General features: G+C 34.5%; 1 protein-coding gene across 1 annotated transcript in view; it reads right to left on the minus strand.

The window, feature by feature from the left end:
- Nucleotides 1–23,282, minus strand: part of PIK3C3 (phosphatidylinositol 3-kinase catalytic subunit type 3) — a 116,631-nt gene that overhangs the window by 38,199 nt on the left and 55,150 nt on the right. Inside the window, exons 11-16 of the mRNA XM_012790299.2 lie at nucleotides 19,982–20,136; nucleotides 18,233–18,323; nucleotides 11,373–11,440; nucleotides 5,487–5,592; nucleotides 3,773–3,889; nucleotides 611–742 (exon numbers count right to left, since the gene is read on the minus strand). Of these exons, the coding sequence (XP_012645753.1) occupies nucleotides 611–742; nucleotides 3,773–3,889; nucleotides 5,487–5,592; nucleotides 11,373–11,440; nucleotides 18,233–18,323; nucleotides 19,982–20,136 (669 nt within the window). The remainder of the gene's footprint in view (nucleotides 1–610; nucleotides 743–3,772; nucleotides 3,890–5,486; nucleotides 5,593–11,372; nucleotides 11,441–18,232; nucleotides 18,324–19,981; nucleotides 20,137–23,282) is intronic.

The following is a 23,282-nucleotide window of genomic DNA, read 5'->3' on the forward strand; positions in this document are numbered from 1 at the left end:
TACTAATGCTCAGTCCTTTGGCCCTTTAACCTGGTTAGAGAAGGCAGCTGCATCAGCTGTTTGTACCCTAACTGATGACCAGCCAAAAACAAGCACATGAAGCTTGGTGTGCTATTAAGGACTAAAGGGAATTGCTACTTAAAAATATAAGAAAAAACGTAAGGTTCATAGAACAGATACCAGACTAAGAAATGTTAAAAAGTTCAACTGGGACTCATTTCTAGCCATCTGAACTCATGCACTGAATACATAAAGTTTTTCAATTTACATTTAAAAAAAAAAAAACAGCTTATATGGAGAAAAGTAGTTGTGGCTCTGTTTAACAATTAGTTCAAAGAATTACATATTAAAAAAAAAAAACCAGAGATATAAAAGTATTTTACATAGTTCATTTAAAAATGCCTAGGTAATACAAGAAGATCTTGGTAATACAAGATCTTAAATCTAAACACGATGATAAATAAAAAGGTAACCTTTCATCTAATACTTACTAAATCAAATAGAATTATAGGTATTCTCTGCAATGTAATAATTTGCCAAGGTAGTGTCTCTGATTTAGTTTTAGAGAAATGAGTTCCAACCATATATACTTAAGATCCATGACAATTACCTTAAATAGTGTAGCTGTTTCTGGAATTATTCCTCTAATTTTCACTTGAGGTTCTAAAGGCAAAGGAATAAGTTCGACATCTGACAAATTCATCTTTTCATTATCTCCAAGCAATGCCTGTAGTCTCTCATTCTAGAAGAACAAATCGGAAAGGATTAATTAGGTTAAAATAGAAGAGTAGTTTCTAAAACATATAGAAAAGACAGAAAAATGATTCTATTAATATTAACTTTAAAATTTACAAAGCACCCAACTAATGTAAAGGAGACAGTGTATATGTGAGAGATAGGGCACTCATAAATAAGCCACCTAACAATAGCAGCAGCATGCTTTAAAAGGAGCAATCCTTTGACTATGAAAGGCTGGACTTTCACAGGAAAGATAGAGAATGCATTTCACTTGCTACAGCTAAGATAGAAAGAATCAGGAATATATTCAAGTTGGACCTAAAAATTCAATTTCTGCTTCCTAAGGATTTGTGAAGCCACAGAGAGAAACTGTAATTTCATGTGAAGCTTAATTCTGCATGACCAAATATTAAGCGAGGATTTCATTATGCTGCCCCAGTTCAATATGTGAATTTAAAAAGGAAATTTAATTCAGTTGGAGGAACTAGGACCCTGCCTTCTACCTTTCACTGAGTCTGTCTGATCAAACTTTTCCTGAGATGTTATTATCATTCATTTTCTTCAGCATATATATATACATATATATATATATATATATTGCATTAAACCAACATTTCAGAAACTGAGAAACCTAAGTCATGGTGAAACAGCTTCATCATTTAGCAACATCTACGCTGCCTAGATGAAGTTCTTCTATTCAATTTCAAAAGAACAATTTCCTTTAAAAGCTGGGAGAGTCTTGCATTCTTAAAATAAGTGAGCTTGTTTTCTTTAAGAGTGAAACTTTAGTCGTCAATCCCGGCAGCACAAAGCACTTCAAATGTAATGCTACTATGAGCTTGAAGTGCTTGATGTTGTTGGGTCTGCATCAAAGAAAAGAACTCTGAAATCAAAGAGAGATAGAAGAAAAACTATATTTCAAGGACCACCAAGACATTAAATTATTTCCCATCAGTGATACTCCAACTCTCCTTTTGAATAATGAAATGTTCAAGTTAAAATCAACCGAAAACTGGTATGAATTTCCATATATGTGCCTTACAAAAATCAATAAATCTACTTCCTAACAAAATGAATGGTCAGATATACTAATGTGAAATAATGTCTTGAAGTTATCCTATCTTATCTTTTAGTTAACTATCTTTTAGGATAGTTATCCTATCCTATCTTTTTAGTTGATATGCTGATAAACAATAAATCAACCAAAAAGCAGATAATAAGAAAAGGGTGAGAAATCCAACTATTCATTTCTTACCACCGCCACCACTTTAAGCCCTAGGGACCTAGCCACCATCATTTCTCATCTTGATTACTGCAGCAGCCCCTGACTGCTCTTCCTCTTCAACATTTGCCCTCTGACAGTCTCTTAACAAAAGCAACCAGAGTGCTGCTGCTGAAAGCCAGATCATATTACTCATATTCAAAATCTTCAACAGTTTCTACTCTTACTCAATGTTTATGGAAAAGTCCTTATAATGGTATATAAGGGTACATTCCATCCACTTCCCCATTATCTCTGTCCTTATCTACTCCTGTCCCCCATGTCCTTTGCTCCAAATACACTGGGTTTCTTCCAATTTCTCAAACCTGTCACACATGTTCCCACCTCAGAGCCTTTGCACTGCTGTTCCTCTGGCTGGAACAGTCTCTTCTAGAAGACTGGCTTGCTCCTTCACCTGCTTCAGGTCTTTGTTCTAATGTCAATTTCTCAGTGAAACCTTCCCTGAGCATTTTATTGAAGTGAAAGATGACTTACAATTTGACCCCAGTACTTCCTATTCCCTCTTCCTGCTTTATTTTTCACCATAGCACATACCACTATCTAGCATACTATATACATTTTACTTATTTATTGTATTCATTCTCCTCTCCAACAAAAACCTAAGCTCCATAAGGGAAGAGATTTTTATATTCATTGCTGTATCCCTAGAACTTAGAAAAGTACATGGCACACAATGGGCACGAAATACCTATTTTATATTTGTAGAATAAATAATATTCCCTAAGGAATGACAAAGTGAAGAGACAACTTACAACATTAAAAAGGAAAATGTTAATTTTTTAAAAATGTCAAGGGAAAAGATAGTTTTATTAGAACTCAAATATCTAGTCTCAGAGACCACTTCTAACAATTTTTCCTAAACCAAAGGTCAACAAAGTAAAGACAACAGCAACAATATTATCACTTGTTTCATCCATTTGACATTTAACTCAGATTACTTTGCGATACAGTTTGGATGTTTGGCCCCTCCAAATCTCATGTTCAATTTTGATCTCCAATATTGGAGGCAGGTCTAGGCAGGAGATCCCTCATGAATGGCTTGGTAATAATGAGTGAGTTCTCCCTTTATTAGTTCACTCGAGATCTGGTTAAGAGAGCTGGGCATCATCTTCTTCCTCTCTTGCTCCCTTTTTTGCCATGTGACATGCCTGCTCCCCCTTCACTTTCAACTTTGATTAGAAGCTCGTTGAAGCCCTCACCAGAAAGAGATGCTGGTGTGATGTTTCTTGTACAGACTGCAGGACTGTGAGCCAAACAAATCTCTTTTCTTTATAAATTACCCAGCCTCAGGTATTTCCTTTTTAGCAATGCAAAACAGAAAAATTGTAGTCTAAATGATCTCTAGAGATCCCTTCCATTTCAAATATATTACATTCTAATATACTGAGATTCTAAAATGAGAGGTAATACAGCATTGTAGATAAAAATATGGACTCAGAATGCTTGAGCACAAATCCCAACTCTAATACTTACTAGCTGTGTGACATTGGATAAATTGTTAAACCTCTTTTTACCTAGTTTTTCTCATAATGGGAATGATGGTTCCTAACTTACAAGGTTGTTGTGAAGATTAAATACTGCATCAATATAGGTAAACTCAATAATCAGTGCTTATAAGTGTTCCTGTTTCTATAATTGCAAGATAAGAAGCTCACATAATATATCAGCCCAAAGAGACAATAGCCAAAACTCAGTATTTTATGATGCCAAGCCACTATTAGTCATAAACAAAAGCAAACACCACAGGCTTACCTTTTTCTTACGATTTCCACTTTCACGCTGCACTGCTTTCATTAGATGCACCAACCGATCTACAAACGTCTGCTGTGCAGCCAGCAAAGAACGCATTACTCTGACAGACTTATCACCCTGAAGGGAATCAAAGTAAAGGAAAATTAGTTCTATGTAGCATAATGATCAGGGTTTCTTTAATAGTGTGGGTGATCTTTATTTATACTTCTAAAGGCTGTAAACTGCAATACAAAACAAAACTGAAAAAGATTAATTATCTTGATTTAGAGATAATGAGAAACCTGCTATCTTAGCTAAACACCACCAACCCATTCACAATTGAAAATTATCTGAGTCTTCAGCGAATAGTGGTTTATCCACAACAGCACTTTTTTTCCTCCACACACAACCATTCGATGAGATAGGACTCATTCAACCTGAAATGCATTCACCCATTATTTGATTCAATAAATATCTGGAAGCCTACGATGTCTTCAGAAATGTGCTAGGCACATATATGCCAAAAACAAAGATACTATCGTCAAGGAACTAAAAAAAGAAAAGAAAAGAAAAGAAAAGAAAAGAAAAGAAAAGAAAAGAAAAGAAAAGAAAAGAAAAGAAAAGAAAAGAAAAGAAAAGAAAAGAAAAGAAAAGAAAAGAAAAGAAAAGAAAAGAAAAATATTCATACAGCACCACAATATGAGATTATTTAGTGAAATATAACCCATAAAAACTAAATGCTCTATAATGATTCTCAGTTCATATAATATTGTAAAATACATTTTCTCATTTAATCTTCCCAATTACCCTGGTAAGGGCAGCTGCGCAAATGTTATCATCCCCATTTCAAAGATGTGGAAATTTAATCTTAGAGAAACTGAAATGTCTTCACAGGGTAACAGAAGCTGTAAATGACAGAAGTGAGATCGGAAGAGAAGACCAAGGGTTTATTTGCCAATCAGTTTGATATTGAGAAGCTCTGAGAACTAGATAGAAGCTTAGTCTCAATGTGTTTAATAAGATGTGATTTAAATTTTTAAGAACATGAAACAGCAGACAAAAGATGCTATGAAGTAAAATATTTCTATAGCAAAGTTACAGATTAATGTGTGACAGTTTTCGCTACCCAGGCACCCTCTACTGGCCAAAATGTGACATTGCTTTAAGCATCAAAGGAACACCAGGAGTAAAACGGCTTCACAAATCTCTTAAAAACTGTTGAAGAAGCAAAAATGTAAGTTATATAAGTTATATAAAGTATCTGCATTATAACTATTGCTAGATTTCTGGGAATGTATATAGTTTGGATAAGAAGAACATAAAATAGAAAAGGAAATAAAAAAGCAAAGGTTTATTTTTTAAAATTCCATGTATAGGTTTATTTCATTAAATCAGGGATTAACAAACTTTCTGTAAAGGACCAAAGAGTAAATATTTTAGGCCTTCGTGGCTACAGTTTACATTACAACTATTAAACTGCTATTGTAGTGCAAAAGTAGCAACAGACAATATGAAAACAAATGAGTATGACTATGTTCCAATCATTTTTTACGAACACTGAAATTTGAATTTCATATAATTTTCAGGCATCATGAAATATTCTTCTTCTTTTGATTTGTTCTGAGCCATTTAAAAATATAAGAACTATTCTTAGCTCATGGATGTACCAAAACAGGCAATAGGCCAAATTTGGCCCATGCACTGCAATTTGTCAACCCCCACTTTAAATGGTTACCTTTAACAATGCTTGGCTGAACCTTCTCATTACATTCAAGTACATCTCATGGGTCTTTGGATCTCTCTGCTGAGTATCTTGATCTTCACATTCCACTATCACATACCTTAAAAATATATTTAAGTCATTCATGTGATATGAAAAATTTAGGTTCATTTTGAAAATATTTATACTTTTTCATTAAAACAGATTCACATTTACAAAAATAACTAAACTGGAAGAATAAAACATTTTATTACAAGTGACAAATTAAGGAGTGGCATATACAACCATCAAAAACAGGTAAGCTAACAGTAGTAATGCCTTAATTTGTGCAGTATCTTAAATTTTCTAAAAATTTTGACACCAAAAAAAGCATTTTTCTTATTAGTTTATGAGGTAGAGTACTAACATCCTCAAAAATCATCTAAGCTCGTATATATACTAAATAACTCATTAAGAACTATTATTTTTATAATCTCTGTAATTCTTTAACACTTTAGTATTATTATATAGACTACTCTGAAAACTACTCTGAAGCAACTTCTCTCACTAACATACTTTGAAAAAATGAACTTAATTTTTAATTTTGTGTTTCCTTTCCCATGCAATTTCCCCATTTCTCAAAAATCTATATAAAATCTTTAATTTTTCTATTATAAAACTGTGGTTTTAGAGAGTTAAAGAAATTTTAAATAATGTTTTCTTAAACCTAATCTACTTAAACAATTATAAAAATCATACAAACAATGATCTGAATGAGACTTTACAGGTCATCTAATCCAGTGTTTCTAAATGTTCTGATGGTAACAAACCATAATGATAAGTAACATTTATATCACACTTTGGTAAACAGAGCCATATGTGTACAGACTGATGCAGATGCATAAAACTAAAAATTTCACAAACCAGTATCTGCTGCTCTGTTTTATTTCATTTTTTTAAAAATAACAAATACCATACTGTGACGCTTTAAATTACTTTCAATGGATCACCATGTGTAGTCTAAAAAACACACATCAGATCAACTTGCTTGCTTTATTAATAGTGAAACTTAGAGGGGTTGTGTCTTGCCCATGGCAGCACAATTAGTTGATTGTAGAGCTGAGACTAGAACCCAGGACTTTAGGCTCTCAGGTCAGGCCAGAATTCTTTCTATTCTACTAAACTGATTCTCATACTGTTTTATCTTTAAAAAACACATGAGGGGCTGAGCCCAGTGGCTCACGCCTATAATCCTAGCACTCTGGGAGGCCGAGACGGGCAGACCGCTCGGAGGTCAGGAGTTCGAAACCAGCCTGAGCAACAGTGAGACCCCGTCTCTACTCTAAATAGAAAGAAATTAATTGGCCAACTAATATATATATAGAAAAAATTAACCAGGCATGGTGGCACATGCCTGTAGTCCCAGCTACTTGGGAGGCTGAGGCAGGAGGATTGCTTGAGCCCAGGAGTTTGAGGTTGCTGTGAGCTAGGCTAGCACTATGGCACTCACTCTACCCTGGGCAACAAAGCGAGACTCTGTCTCAAAAAAAAAAAAAAAAAAAAAAAAAAAACATGAAACTTTTCAACCTCTTTAACCACATTTCCCAAATCTCAAGTCACAGATGCTCATTACTCTTAATCTATTTCTTGGAAAGAGTATATTGTATTCAGCCATCTAGAAGGTAAACTTCATGAGATCAGAGAGCTTACCCGTCTTGTTCTCCACTATACATACAGCACTTCTGTGCCTGCTCATATAGATGTTCAATATTTTACTGTTGAATGAATAACTCAACTTTCATGGATTTAGCTATTATCTCAATACTGACAATTCTCAAATATAAATATATATTCCTTTTCTAACATCCAAGGTCTAGTCTTCCATTTCATTATGTGGTCTGCTTTCACATTCATCCACTCTAATTTTCAAGTGCCAGACCCGTTTTTCAAGATATTGTCTGTCATTTTTAACTGAATATGTATAAAACAGAACTTACCACACTAAATAGGATTTTTTTCTACCTCTACTGAAGGTCCTATCAATATTTATTACAGGTATTTGGGCTAAAAATTCTCATGAGGCAGGGTTCACAAACTCAAGTTTCCTCAGAAGTCAGGCAGGAAACAAATGTTTGAAACACTTGAATGTAAGAAAACAGGGAGAGGTAGGGCTGCAACCAAACCAGAGAACATAAACCCTACCTAAAACTTTTGTTGACAGTGTGTGTTCAATTTGTGGCCCATGCATCTGGAGCCAAACTTAGCTCACACTCCCCTGCCGCCTCAGAAACCTATACTCAATTAGCCACCAGACCTTGTTGACTTTTCCTGTTCAATGCCTCTTACAATGATTCTGTATTATGCAGCCTTATCTGGAATCAAATAGCAGATACCACAAATCTAGTCTCTTTTAACTCTAAAAAGAAACTCAATTTAATCACGCTAAATTTTCATCTATAAAATACATTCATCATGTTCCATCTGTGTTAACAAAAACATCAATGGTTACCTCTTTTCTATGATTTTAAAATAGGTTCTATGGCCCCAAGTTTCTGTTTCAAACTTCCACTATCCCCAATTTATGCCCTCATACTCTACTCAGGTCAATACCCTAATACCCCTTCAATAGGTACTCAGTTTTTACTTTTGCTCATGTTATAGTACTATCCAGAAATACCTTCCTTATCTCTTCATCTTTCCATATTCTACCCATCCTTCAAGCTTAGCTGGCATTCTCTTTTCAAGGAGGTCTTCACAGACTCTAACAATTTCTTCTTTCTCTGACTTCCTAGAATAGGCAGGCATATCCTCTCACACAACTTGTGCTCATAATGTTCCCTGCTTGTCACTATTTCATATGTTTAACTATTACTTGGTGCCCTTCATAAGTTATAAAGAAACTGATACAAGGGCCCATATCTTAAAAGCTTTCAGTATCCCCCTGACATATCCGATATAGTCTCATACAAAGAAAAGTGTTTAAAGGTTGATAAAAGTAAGAGCTGTCCCTTTCCTACTTCCTAGTGCAATGCTTTACTATGACAATAACAGATGTTCTAGCAGTCCCAAGTCATATATAACCCAGAGTTTTCTATAAAGTGGTATGAGAAGTTGAACCATGACAAATACACACCACTATATCATATTCCCAAGAGTTCAAAACCAAAAATTCAAGAAAGCATTCCCAAATCTTGAATCAAGAATGTCTTTTAGAACTTCTAGAGCCATCACAAGACATATATGACTACTTAAATTAAAATTCAAAATTCAGTTTTTCAGTCACATCATCAACATTTCAAGTGCTCAGTAGCAACTAATACATACACAGAATGGAAGATCATTTCCATCACTGCAGAAGTTCACAGATAATTAAGCTAAGAACAACTAAATGTTTGGTTTATTTCAGGACAACACCTAAGAATGTCAAAAAGTCAGTGGTTCTAAACTGTATAACTATCAACATGGTCTTAAATCCAATCCATACCCTTCTAAATATTAGTTTTTTTTTTTATTATCTCTGTAACCTTTGATTATCTCTGTAACCTTAGTATATTCAGTGTCTTTTCCTGCTTACACAGCAAACCCATTTCTGAATGAACATACAGATGACCACAATATACAGGCCCTCTCCAGTGTCCAGGTCTTTCTGACTGCCAAGTAAGCACTATGGCTGCAGCTACCTCCTGTTTTTGAAGGTATACATTGATGCTCATGATAAGGGTCAAGTATCAAACACCTCTCAAAAGTCATTTAAACCAAAGTTCTGTTACAAAGAAAATGTCCATCCAAAATAAAAATGACAGTATCATCTTCAAATATGAAAGACAAGGTTAGATATCAAGACTAGAAGACCTAGATTTGAATCACTTTTGAGTTTTCTGTTCACACCAATAAATTAGATTCTACAAAGCATTCTAAGGCTTTCCTTTGAAAACTGTCATCTTAAAGTAGAAATGCAGACAAAATTGTCCGGTTACCCATTGTTAGATGACATCAATGGGCTACCTGTTTCCTGGCAATTTAATTTTGTGGAGTAAATAACCTTTATTACCTTGAAAGGTCTTAAAAGTTATAGAAAACATGTCAAAGGATCCAAAGTTCACTTTCAATTTCAACACGCTGGAATGGCTATAAAAATCTGGAACAATTTATAGATATTGATGCCCAACATTTTACAGATTGGAGACTATAACTCCCATCTGTGGCTTAAAAGGTTGACACTATCTATTTTAAAAGGATTGTCAGCACAACTATAAGCCCCTCAGGGTTTAGCTACAGCAAGAATCTTGTTTAAATCACTAGAAAGAAAACAAATGGAAAAAACAAAATTCAAATGTTCAAAAGGAAATAGCACAATCAATTAAAATTTATATTTTAATATATTTGTTATAACAGAGTAAGCTTAGAATGAGAGGCATTTAAATTCTTACATTTGATTATTTTTATATTATTCTCTCCATGTTCAAAGGAAGAGAATGATCATTTTAAACCAACTATTTGAAGGTTTTTCCCATATTGTGACCCTACGTTCACAAAAGCAGTGTCTATAAAAGTCAAGAGTCCACATCAACAGCTTTTCTCCCTAGGAGTATTTCTGAATATGTAATCTGCAGACTGTAAATATGGGAAAAACAATTACTCCTTAGAGAATGAATAGACACAGCACATGCTATTGCCTCAATGAATCAGAGATATAGTGGGAAAACACAAATCAAATCTAAGTTTGATGGAATGCTTATAAGATTGGGAACTTGAGCTGTACTTTGTTTATTATCCATGAAGAAAAAAAAGTGCTGTTTTGAACAGAAACAACTGCCATGTTGGAAACTGTTCATCTAATAGGTTTCCTACTATTTAACTGCTATCAGAATGATTTGAAAATCCTTCCTACTTTCAATAAGGGAACAAAGATTCTACCAAAACTAATTTCAAATTTTACAGTGAAATCTGGTCTATAGTCAAATCCCCAAAATACATAATTTCAAAGTTTCTCATAATCAATATATACACATACAACTCTTACAATACTGACTACTCTATACTGTAAGTTCTGAGCCAGAGAAAAGTTTCCATGAATACTGCAAGAAAATAAAATATCTATAAAATTTAATGTGGAGCATTTTTGATTTTGAATTTTTGGATTTGGGTGCTCAACCTATAATGAGCTTTTGGAATGGACATCTATCATTTAAGTTAAGGCTATAAACAGAGCAGTAAGATTAGATCAGAGATCATATTTACATTAAAATATTTCAAGTATGTCAAGATGTTTAAAAAGTAATATTTAGTTTTCTAATACTTAGAAACTAAGGCCATTCTGTGCCTTAGTTTCTCTTTCCTTCAACTCACTCAGGACATTGTTTTTATATAAAATAAAGATGCTTATACTTTCCTCATTTAACCTTACAGGGACAAATGAAAAAAGGTCCCTGAAACACTCTGCAAATGGTAAAGTGGTAGAAAAATGATGTAATCCGAAGTCAGGTTCTACCAAGTTTAGTTACAGAAAACCCCAGCTTCAGTTTCCTTATGTTTAAAATGAGATAAGATAACCCTGAAATCCAACTTCCTATTTCTAAATGATTCCAATGTTTTGGTAAATAATGTGAAAAGAGACACTCTTGATAGACTGTGAAGTATCATACTCACACTACTTACAAAAACAGATATCAAACTGAAAATACTCATTACCTTACCTACTTATATCCCAGCTCCTGGAAAGTTAGCATAGAGAGGAGAAACAGTGGTGCTAACAAACATTTCTATAAGCCCAGCTGGAAATGAATATAGCTATATAAAAATACTGTATCTAGACTTTTCATGATTGTTCACATCTTATTTTAAACTGTTTATATTTGCAGCATAAGAAAAAATAGTCCTTAAAAGTAATAAGAAAATAAACACAAAATTACTTTCACATACCAGTATAAATAATTAGCCAATGTTGAGTTTTTGCAGGCTCTTGATATCAGGAATGTACACAGATCTTGCTGAAAGAATTAAAAGAAATGTATATATATTACTATCTGCTATTAACAGGAGTGAGGTAAGCAAGCCTATATTTTATTATCAGTTTTCACCTGTATACCTTATTTCACAGATTGGATTTTCATCCATCCATCCATCCATCTATCCATCCATCCATCCATCCATCCATCCATCCATCCATCCATCCATCCATCCATCCATCCAATATTTATTCTAAACCAGACAATATGTAAGAGGTTAGGATGCCACAATTCACAACAGCTCCTTGTCCTCCTGGAGCTTAATATTTGGTAGGGGAGAGAGACATTAAAGAAATTGTCATAGAAATAATTTAGGTTGGGAGGTTAGAAAAGGCAGCAATGAGGACATGCCATTTAGGCAAGACCAAAATGACACTATGTACAAAGGCTCTGAGTTTGGCTTGTTCAAAGAATTTTAACAATGTAGCTAAAATTACAGTGAATACTAAAGTAAAAGAGGCTGAAAAGATAGGTAAGGGTCAAATTAGGTGACCTTTAAAATCACAGTATTACTGGGTATAGATTTTATTTTAAAAGCAATGGATATCCAACAAAAGATCCTAACAGGAGGGTGAGATGATCAGACTTACATTTTATAACAATGACTCTGGTTGCTCTAAGAAGTATGGACGAGATCATTGAGGATGCTATTACAGTAGTCTAGAAGAGTGAGCAGTGGCAGTGGGGATGGAGAGAAAGAGACAAATTATACTTGGACTTGTATACTTGGACAAATTAACAGGACTTGCAGATAGAGAGGAAATAGGAAAGAAAGGAATGGACAGTAACAACCAAATTTCTGGATTTAGCAAATGTATTGATTTATTATGTCACAGATGGAAATTTTAAACGAGGAGTTGGCTATGGAGCAAGGGGAAAGAGTTGTATTATATTTTGAAATATTAGATTTGAAATACCTGGCAGCTATACAATGGAGATCAAGTAGGTATTTGGATACATGAATCTGAAACTCAGATGAGAGATCTGAGCTAGAAATATAAATTTGAGTTTATTAGTACAGCCTAGGGCAAGAGTATAAATTGAGACTAGGAGAGGACCCCGAGGAACTTTAAGATGTCAAGCAGAGGAGAAACTGCTGACAAAGGAAACTGAGAAGGAACAGCAAGAGATGAAGAGGAAAACAAGGGATATATGGTATCACCTAAACCATGAGAAGAGTTCATTTTTCAAGAAGAAAGTTATTTACTTTGCTCAATACTCTAAAAGGAACGGTAAAGTATGTATAATCAAAAACATTAAAGTCATTTAATAACTTAGCAAAGCAAGTTTTAAGCAAAAGCCAGAATGACATGGACTAAAGACTGGAAAGGAAGGAAGGGAAAAGTATGTATAAACAATTCCTTTGAGAAGGAAGTAAGAAAATAAAATGCTGTTCAAGGGTTGTGGTGTCGAGGGAGAACTTTGTTTGTTTTTCTGAATTTTTAAGATGGAAAGTACTAACATATACTTGAATATTTCTATCAGGAAAAGAAAATTGCACATAGTTGAAGAAAGTTATGTTTCTTCTGTGTAAAAAAAAAAAAAAACAGAAGGAAAAGATGGGAAGGGATTCAGGGCTATAAATTTGGTGATGGGAAACTAAGACCATTCTCACCTAGTGGCTTCTATTGTTTAGAAACATTAAGTATTAAGCAGAATTGTCATCTGCAGATTGGGAGGCAGGGTATGAAGAACAGAGTGGAAAAGGTATGAAAAAAATCTCTGTAAAGCAGGGGGATCAACCTACCTAGAGAAAAGTAAGATGGCAGAGCACTGAGTGCTCATCTGAGGTTTGTGATCATGAATTTAGAGTGACACCAACATGCCAGGCTATGTATTCTTCTTCAGCAATATTCAGGCATAGAGAAACTAGGAAATTAATTAGGAAGAATTGAGACTTTACCAGGGGAACTGCAGGCACTAATAAAAGAATGACTTTTTAAAATGATGACCCATGGGATAAAAGCTATATTCAAAGGAAAGCAAATATTGAAGAAGGCTGATGAACAAAGAAAAGGGTAGAGATCAATGGATTAGAAGTTTCAATGTAGTGGGGCTTTAAGAAAGTAGGCAGAGTAATAAGAGGTTGTTATTACAAAGTAGATGTACCAATGCTTTCAGAGGTGGTAAGAAGTACCTCCAATTCTAGAGCTAAAACTTTAAGTCTATATTTTAAATGTACAACAAAGGAAACTCCTCAGTCAGAAAGCCATCATGTAAAACTGAATCCATAAGTTTATGAGGCAAAATCTAGGCCTAAAGTTTATCTTTTGCCTGTATAACAAGAACATTATATTTTTGCGTGTCATATATACTGCCATACAAAAATTTTTCATAAAAGTTATTTATACAACTTAAGTAGAAAAAAATTTAAAAAATGGGACATGGGAAATACATATTGTAAATTTTTAAATGTAATACGAGCAATACTTTAAATTTTTAAAACAATTTAAAGAAAGGAATGTGCTTTATGAAAAAAGAAATTGATCTCATGTTGTAGGTCAGAGATAGAAGAAGAAACGGTGAGTAAGGATACAGGTACACTTAGAAATAAATTATCTCCAAATATTTACTGAGTGTATGTAATAATAACAATTATAATATCTTATTTGGGGTTAAATAACAAGATGGGATGGGGTAGAGGATGGGGAGAGGGATTTAGCCAAAGACAGGCAAGAAAAAATATATACTGTGTTTCCGTGAAAATAAGATCTACCCATAAAATAAGCCCTAGCAGGATTTCTAAGCATTTGCACAATATAAGCCCTACCCTGAAAATAAGACCTAGTGATGGGCGTGGCTACGCAGCTTATCTGCACAACCCATGCATTTTGTCGCAGAGTGGTAAAGAAGATGAGCAGCCCTTCTCAGCTGCCCTATGAGAGCTCTATTGCTCGACATGAGAGATTGGGGCCAATGGTTCTAAAGGAAATAGAGTCACAAGAAATTCAGGATGGAATTCAGGGTTTGGAGAGTTATGATGATGTTCCAGAAGAAGATGACTTAACTATATTTGAACAATGTAGATTGTTGTTCCATACTTAAAATAACACATCCCCTGAAAATAAGCCCTAGGGTGTCTTAAGGAAAAATAAATATAAGACCTTATTTTCGGGGAAACACAGTATATGTAAAAGAAAGTATACAAAGTACTATATAAGATGGTAAAATAAATCCAAATATAGCTTTAATCACAATTAAAACAAGTGGGGTAAAGGTTCCAGTTAATAAACAATGTTAAACTGGATTAAAAAACAAAATTTAGCTATAAGATATTCACAAGAGTTAAACCTAAAATATAAAGCCACAAAAATATTGAAAGGAAAGGATCAACAAAGTATATCAATGAATACTAATCAAGACAAATATCTATTAATATCAGACCAAACAGACTTTAAGGCAAAAAGCATTATTAGATATAAAGAGGGTTAGTAAACTGTGATCAAAGATTCAATTTACTTGAATGTACTGATACTTAATAAAAAGTTTCCAAATATTTCAAGCAAACACCAACACAAATACATGGAGAAACTGATAATTCTACTACCATACAGGGGAATTTTACTTTAGTTCTTTCACAGATTAAGCAGAAGAAAACATAAGGACAGAGTACAAAAGCTTTTGACAACACAATAAGCTTGCTCTAGTGATTTATATACAATTTTGTACTCAACAGTTGGGAAACATACCCTTTTATCAAGAACTCATGGAATTTATAAATGTGTTCATATTTGGGCAATAGAACTGACTTTCTATTTTTTTATTTTTTTACCATTTAAAGACATAAGACACTGCTCAAGTGTGAGGAAAAAGACAAGAATAACGGTATCTCAAGTTGTGATAAGAAGAAAGTAAATTCAGCTTGGTTGGATATCAACTTAAAGGTGACGACTGCTTGTACAATATTTTTTTTTTTTTGAGACAGAGTCTTGCTTTGTTGCCCAGGCTAGAGTGAGTGCTGTGGTATCAGCCTAGCTCACAGCAACCTCAAACTCCTGGACTCAAGCGATCCTCCTGCCTCAGACTCTTGAGTAGCTGGGACTACAGGCATGCGCCACCATGCCTGGCTAATTTTTTCTATGTATATTAGTTGGCCAATTAATTTTTTTCTATTTATAGTAGAGACGGGGTCTCGCTCTTGCTCAGGCTGGTTTCGAACTCCTAAGCTCGAGCAATCCGCCTGCCTCGGCCTCCCAGAGTGCTAGGATTACAGGCGTGAGCCACCGCGCCCGGCCTGCTTGTACAATATTATTTCTCTACTGGGGGTGGGGGAGAGGGAGGGAACCATTTCTCAAAATGATGACCACTCCTTTCTGGGATACCTCTAAGAAACTATTCAGCTGAGAAAAAGTAAAATGGGTAATCAGCAAGTAACAAAGATAGTTCATCAGTCATAAGAAAAATATCAGAACTGTACAAAAACTATTATTATTTTTAGTCTAAAAGTTTTCAGTGATAGACGGTGTGTAAAACAATATTCTGAACATACCTTGACAGCATCCAGAGTGTAAACTAACCTGGTTCAAGCCACCAGCATGTCTTACCTGGATTATTTCAATAGCTTTCAAGTAAAACTCATTCAGTCCAAGCCCTACGCGAATAATATCCAATTCTCTCTTGGACCCAAACTTCTGCCATGTTCACTTTTGCTCACTACGTAAGCAAACACGCTAGCCTCTGTTGTTCCACAAACATAAACACTTAAGTTCTAGTCTTAGGGCCTTTATACTTGCTATTTCTTCTGTTTGAAATGTTCTCCCCCTAGATAGCCACATGGGAATTGTTCTATCATGTGCCTCATCTTTACATAGATGTTACTTTTTCAGCAATCTGACCAATCTTTGCAAAATTGCAACTGCCTAACCCCTCCCGAACACACCCTCTCATCTCTCATTTGTTCTTCCCAAGAGAAAATAGATATCATTATCTCTCTTACTATATACAAATATTATTAACCATCACCCACCCCAACAGTAGAATGTAAGCTCCAAGAATACAAAGACTGTGATTGTTTTGTTTTCTGCTGCATCACCCCCAACACCTAGAACAGTTTCTGGTACATAATAAGAGCTCAGAAAATGTACATGAATCAATCAATCAATGAATTAATATCTTAGCTTTGAAAGGGCAAAATAATTAGATATAGGGGGATGGTTTAAAGAGATCATCTAAGGATTCCACGATCCTATGATTTAAAAATTCTTTTTTCAGTTAAATATTTTGTTATTATCAAGAGGTATGCAAACATGCAAACGTTAATGTTTAATAGTTAAAACAAGATTCATTCAGTCATTAACTCCTAAAATCTGACTAAAAGCAATTAAAAATCAAATGAACTTTTTTGTCTGTTATCTTTTTTTATTTTTATAGATTTAAGAGGCGTAAGTGCAGTTTGTTACATGGATATATCTGTGTAGTGGTGAAGTCTGGGGTTTTAGTGTAACTATCAACTGAATAGGGTACACGATACCCATTAAATACTTTTTCATCCCTCACCCCACTCCCAACATCCCACCCTTCTGAGTCTCCAATATCTATTATTCCACTCTATGTGTACAGATTATTCAGTTTCCATTTATAAGTGAGAACATAGGGTATTTGACTTTCTAATTAATTTCACTGAAGCTGGTGGTCTCCAGTTCTCCACGAATGTTGCTGCAAAAGACATGATTTCATTTTCTTTGGCTGAGTAGTATTCCATAGTATATATACATATACCACATTTCCTTTATCTAATCATCTGTTAATGGACAATTAGGTTGATTCCATATCTTTGCTATTGTGAATAGTACTGCAACAAACGTGAGTGCAGGTATCTTTTAGATATAATGATTTCTATTCCTTTGATAGTCAGTAGTGGGATTGCGGATCGAATGGTACTTCTATTAATTCTTTTGAGAAATTTCTATACTGTTTTCAGTAGAGGCTGTACTAATTTACATTCTCATCAACAATGTAAAAACCTTCCCTTTCCTCTGCATCCTCGCCAACCTCTATTGTCTTTTGACTTTTTAATAATAGCTTTTCTGACTAGTATAAGGTGTCTCTCATTGTGGTTTTAATTTGCATTTCCCTGATGATCAGTGATTTTGAGCACTTTTTCAAATGTTTGTTGTCATCTGTTTTTTTTTTTTGAAAAATGCCTGTTCATGACCTTCACACCAATTTTTTAATGGGATGTTTTCTTAAAAAAAATTATAATATCAAAACATGTATTATTTGTTTTTAATATCAGGGTGTGAAAGATTCTTCTTAAATTAGAAGTCTTGGGGACAAATTCACAAATACATACTAAATCAGCTTCTACAGTTCACTTGCAAATGTACTTTTCAAAGCAGCACTACTAATAGGTCTGTTTTACCTCAAAAATTAGTCTACTTGTCTGTATGGTTAAAAGCAGCTGCCTAGTTTATTATTCCTACTATCAAAGTCATACATTTCTACAATGTAATCACAAACACTGACAATTACAGTTATGTTCATAAATACGATGACAATAAATATTCTGAGTTTCCCTAATAAAATATTCAAGCCCATTTTCATATTGCATATGAATCCATTTATATGCCCCAAGCACCAATAAAATGACTTGAATTGAGGATTATCTGGCACTTTATGCTGAGGGAAAGAGTCATAAACATGCATCATAAAACGAGTTATTTAATAAAGTTGTAATATTTGGTTATTTAATCAAAATCAAGGTTTTAAAGAAAGACATAACATGTTTATCTGGTAGGATCTCTCCTATAAGATGCCAGAAAGCTTTGCACTCACCTCCAGATTTTCACCATCTGAAACTTCTTTTGTTTTAGATGCAGGAGGAGGGGAAGACACTGCAGGAAGAGGGCTTGTTATAATCTGGGAGCTGAAAAAGTAATAGGAGAGATCACTGAAATGTAAAATACTCCATCTGTAAGAGAAGACACAAATTTTTTAGCACAGTTCATTTCAATTGTGTCTGGTTAATGCATCACTTCCTAAAGTGTGTTCTGTGGAACTCTAGAGTCACATTATGCTCTGGAAAAAGTCATATTATGCTCGATGGTAAAAAATTATGGGTTACGGCCTCCTGGGAAATTTATGTGCAAGTTTGCATATTAAAAGTTTTGATAAGTACTGTGTGTGTTCTTTTTTTGAAGCCTCTTTAAGTTTAAACCAGCATTTCCCAAACATACTCAGCCACGAGACCCCCGGGTCTTTTGTATCTTTTTCAAAAAAAAAAAGAAAAAAAAAACAACCTCACAAAATTATTGGCTAGCAGACCATAAACTGGAAATACTGGGTTACAGTTTTCATCCCATCATAAAGTGTTGAATAAACTTTTCCCAATAAAACATTCTATATGGCATAAGTAAGGAAAAAGGTAAATAAGCATGACTTGAGGTTGAAGACCTCTTAATATACAGTGAGGAAAAACATAAAGCGTCTCTTTTCTTAAAAATAGAAAAATATAAAGTAGCCTAGGAAAGAAAAAATGTTTATTTTATTCCTCTTTTTCTGTTCTTCCCCAACTAAAACATGGAAGATAAAGCCTAGCATTAGCATAATCATAAAGAAAAATTCAGAAATTCAATCTTGAGCTCATTTAATAATTGAAATGACTGGATTGATTTAGGAAATCTGAAATCTAGACCTGCTTCTATAATTAACAAACCTCATGACTTTCTGAAAACCATTTTGTATCACTGAGCCTCAGAGTTTTTACCCACAAGTTCCTATTTATTTCAAAATTTAAGACTTTTTGAAAAGCAAAATGGGAAAGTAGAAAGAAAACAAGCTTTGGAGTCAACTCTACCCTTTGCAAGATATAAGACATTGGGCAATTTATTTGACTTCTCTTTAAATCCTTCATCTCTAAATTAGGGATATGAATACCAACCTCATAGGACAGTTGTAACATGATAATGTAAGCGAACCATATCGCACAGTATCAGATACAAAGGTGGGATTTCCTGATTGTAATTATTGTTAACAATTAACTTTTGATTCAAATAATACACTGTTTTTCAAGTATAACTTACTAAAGAGGTAAAAACAATTAATAAAAAATACAATTTTTCATTAAACTAGTTGAGCTCACTAACATGCCCTTTCCTTTATTTTAACATGAATATGTAACAGTAGCTAACACATACTGAGCACTATATATTAGACAATTTCTTATGAATATTAACTCATTTAATGATCAAACAACTTTTAAAGATCAGCTACTACTGCTATCCTCATTTTTAAGATGAGAAACTAGGGACAGAGAGAAAATACATAATGTACACAAGTTTGCAAAGCTAGTAAGTGGTAGAGTCAAGAATTTAACTCAGGTATTCTGATGCAATAGCCGGCAAAACACTGGCTACTAATCCAGTTACTTGTCCACTGTAAGTGCACATGCCATAGTCACTGGTAAAAGTTCAAAATAAGTAATACTAGGGTTTGGTATATCTGGGAGGAAGGGAAAGAAGATAACAATGTGAAAAGGGAGAAAACTATTGAATTTGAAAATATGCCCTCCCTGGATATCCATACCTATCTATTTCTGCAGAATTTATTCCAGAAGTTGATATACTCTCTGACACTGAACCCTGACTATCCTTCTTAGTAGGTTCCAATCCATTCTTTATATCATCAAAGTTTTCATATTTGAGAGCCTGGACCAGTTGTAATAAGTACATCAACAAATCCTGAAAAACAAAAAAAAAAAAGTAAACTAATATTAGAAAACAAAGATAATATCATTATAGACATAATTTATTCCAACATATCAAGGTAACATTTTACTTTTATCTACTATTTTTCAGCTTTGTTGCTTTTGCCATATTACTGTTACTTCACCTCTCCAGGCCTCACAGAGTTCTCATCTGTGAAATGGACATAATATAAACCTTAGAGAAGAAAATGAGGATTAAATCAGCTAATAAAAGGAAGTCACCAAATAGTGTCTGGCACAGAGTAAATGGCCATGGTAAAAGACTTGTTTAAAGTAGTAGCAAAAGGCCGGGCGCGGTGGCTCACGCCTGTAATCCTAGCACTCTGGGAGGCCGAGGCGGGCGGATTGCTCAAGGTCAGGAGTTCAAAACCAGCCTGAGCGAGACCCCGTCTCTACCATAAAAATAGAAAGAAATTAATTGGCCAACTAATATATATAATATAAAAATCAGCCAGGCATGGTGGCTCGTGCCTATAGTCCCAGCTACTCGGGAGGCTGAGGCAGGAGGATCACTTGAGCCCAGGAGTTTGAGGTTGCTGTGAGCTAGGCTGACACCACGGCACTCACTCTAGCCTGGGCAACAAAGCGAGACTCTGTCTCAAAATAAATAAATAAATAAATAAAAAATAAATAAAAAATAAAAAAATAAAGTAGTAGCAAAAAAAAGTGTAGAGGGTTGTGTGGATGAAGATGGTTCTTGTAAAACAGAAATGAAGAAAGAATTCCTTTCTTCAGCAATAGATGAGATAACAGCATTCTATATTTAATATTACACAACAAACTCCAAACTTTCAAGTTTTCAAGGAATTTCTTCTTTTTCCAGTTAGAATTTTAAAAAATCTTATGTAGTTATTTTCCTAAAAGCTCAGGTTTTACAGCAAACTGTAAAACTGCATGCCCCCATCCATGGAAAAATTTTCTTCCATGAAACTTAGGAAGGGGGAGCACATACAGCAGGAGGTAAGGGGCAGGCAGCACGTGAAGTTTCGCCTGTATTTACAGCCCAGATCCCCACTGCTACCATCACCACTGCTGTAAAACAGATATTTTAACTCTTTAAGAGAAATGCTTACTTTTTCTACTAACTTCTGAAAGAGGTTTGAAGAAAACAAACTGCTAAGGCTAAATTCCTCATGAAGTCTATTGACAATCAATGAGATAATCAGGACCTAAAAAGTCATCAACAAAGTATCTTAACTTTTCTGAGTTTTCTCTTGATGCAAAAATACTCTTTAATGTTTAGGATAGAAATGTTTCCTGTATTACCCCATAAATGCTGTTCTTAGCTCTTTCCAAGTATATACTATTAAAAAAAAATTCTTAACAAATTTACTTTAAAAAATAACAAACTCAAATATTTTTAAAATGTTGTCTATTATCTTCCAATTCCAATTGCTATTCGCCTTGTTAGCCACTTGAAATTCCTAATTAGACAATTTTGAGACTGCCAATTCAACTTTAGTCTCCTTTTTAAGCCCATAAACCAGGTTAAATCTCCTGTGAATATTTCACGGCTCACTCTTTCCTATTTGTAATATCTACAGGAATTGCAATTACTTGCTTATTTGTTCTTTGTCTTTGCCACAATTTTATAAACTCCATAAAGACAGAGACCACCTCCAGCAATCGACATTTCCTTAGTTAATACTACAGGCATACCTCATTTTATTTTTGCAACATTGCATTTTTATTTTATTTAGTTTTTAATAAAATGGTCTGGAGCAAACCCTGTATCAAGCAAGTTTATTGGCACCATTTTTCCAACAGCTCACTTCTTGTCTCCGTGTCACATTTCGGTAAGTCATGCAGTATTTCAAACTTTTTCATTATTATATCTGTTATGGTGATCTGTAATCAGTGATATCTGATGTTACTAATGTAATTGTTTGGGGGAGCCACAAACTGCACCCATATAAGATGGTAAATTTAATTGATAAGTGTGTGCATGCTTATTGCTCCACTGGCCATTCCCCTGTCTCTCTTCGTCTTCTTGGTCCTCTCTATTCCCTAAGACACGACAATATTGAAATCAGGCCATTTACGAAACCTACAAAGGCCTCTAAGTGTTCAAATGGAAGAAAGAGTCGCAGGTTCCTCACTTTAAATCAAAAGCTAGAAATGATTAAGCTTAGTGAGGAAAGCACATCAAAAACCAAAACAGGTTGAAAGCTAGCTCTCTTGCTCCAAACAGCCAAGGTGTGAATGCGAAAGAAAAGTTCTTAAAGGAAATTAAAAGTGTTGTTCCAGTGAACACATCATACAAAAGCAAAACAGCTTTCTTGTTGATATAGAGAAAGTTTTAGTGGTCTGGACAGAAGATCAAACCAGCCACAATAGTCTCTTAAACCAAAGCCTAATCAGGAGCAAAGCCTTAACTCCCTTTAATTTCATGAAGGCTGGGCGGTAAGAAAGCTACCAAAAAAAAAAAAAAAGTGTGAAGCTAGCAGAGGTTGGTTCATGAGATTTAAGGAAAGAAGCTGTCTCCAGAACATAAAAGTGCAAGGGAGGCAGCAGTGCTGATGGAGAAGCTACAGTAAGTTATGAAGATCTAGGTAATTGATGAAGGTGAGTACACTAAATAACAGATTGTCAATGTAGATGAAATAGCCCTCTCTCAGAAAGAAGATACCATCTAGGACTTTCACTACTAGAGAGAAGTCAGTGCTTGGCTTAAAAGCTTGAATAGACAGTCTGACTCTCTTTTAGGGACTAACGCAGCTGGTGACTTCATGTTGAAGCCAATACTCTTTTACAATCCCAAAACTCGTAAGGCCTTTAAGAATTATTCTAAATCTACTCTGCCTGTGCTCTATAGATGGAACAACAAAGCCTGGATGACAACCCATCTGTTTAAATGAACATTTTAAGCTCATGGTTGAGACCTACTGCTTAGGAAGAAAAATTCCTTTTAAAATATTATTGTTCTTTGACACAGTACCTGGTCACCCAAGAGCTCTGATGGAAACGTAACAAGATTAATGTTGTTTTCATGTCTGCTAACACACCATCCATTTCGCAGCCCATGCATTAAAGAGTAATTTTGACTTTCAAGTCTTATAATTTAAGAAGTATATTTTATAAGGCTATAGATGCCATAGATAGTGATTCCTATGACGGATC

The sequence above is a fragment of the Microcebus murinus genome, chromosome 17 (assembly GCF_040939455.1).
Source record: "Microcebus murinus isolate Inina chromosome 17, M.murinus_Inina_mat1.0, whole genome shotgun sequence".
In the NCBI taxonomy this organism is placed as follows: Eukaryota; Metazoa; Chordata; class Mammalia; order Primates; family Cheirogaleidae; genus Microcebus; species Microcebus murinus.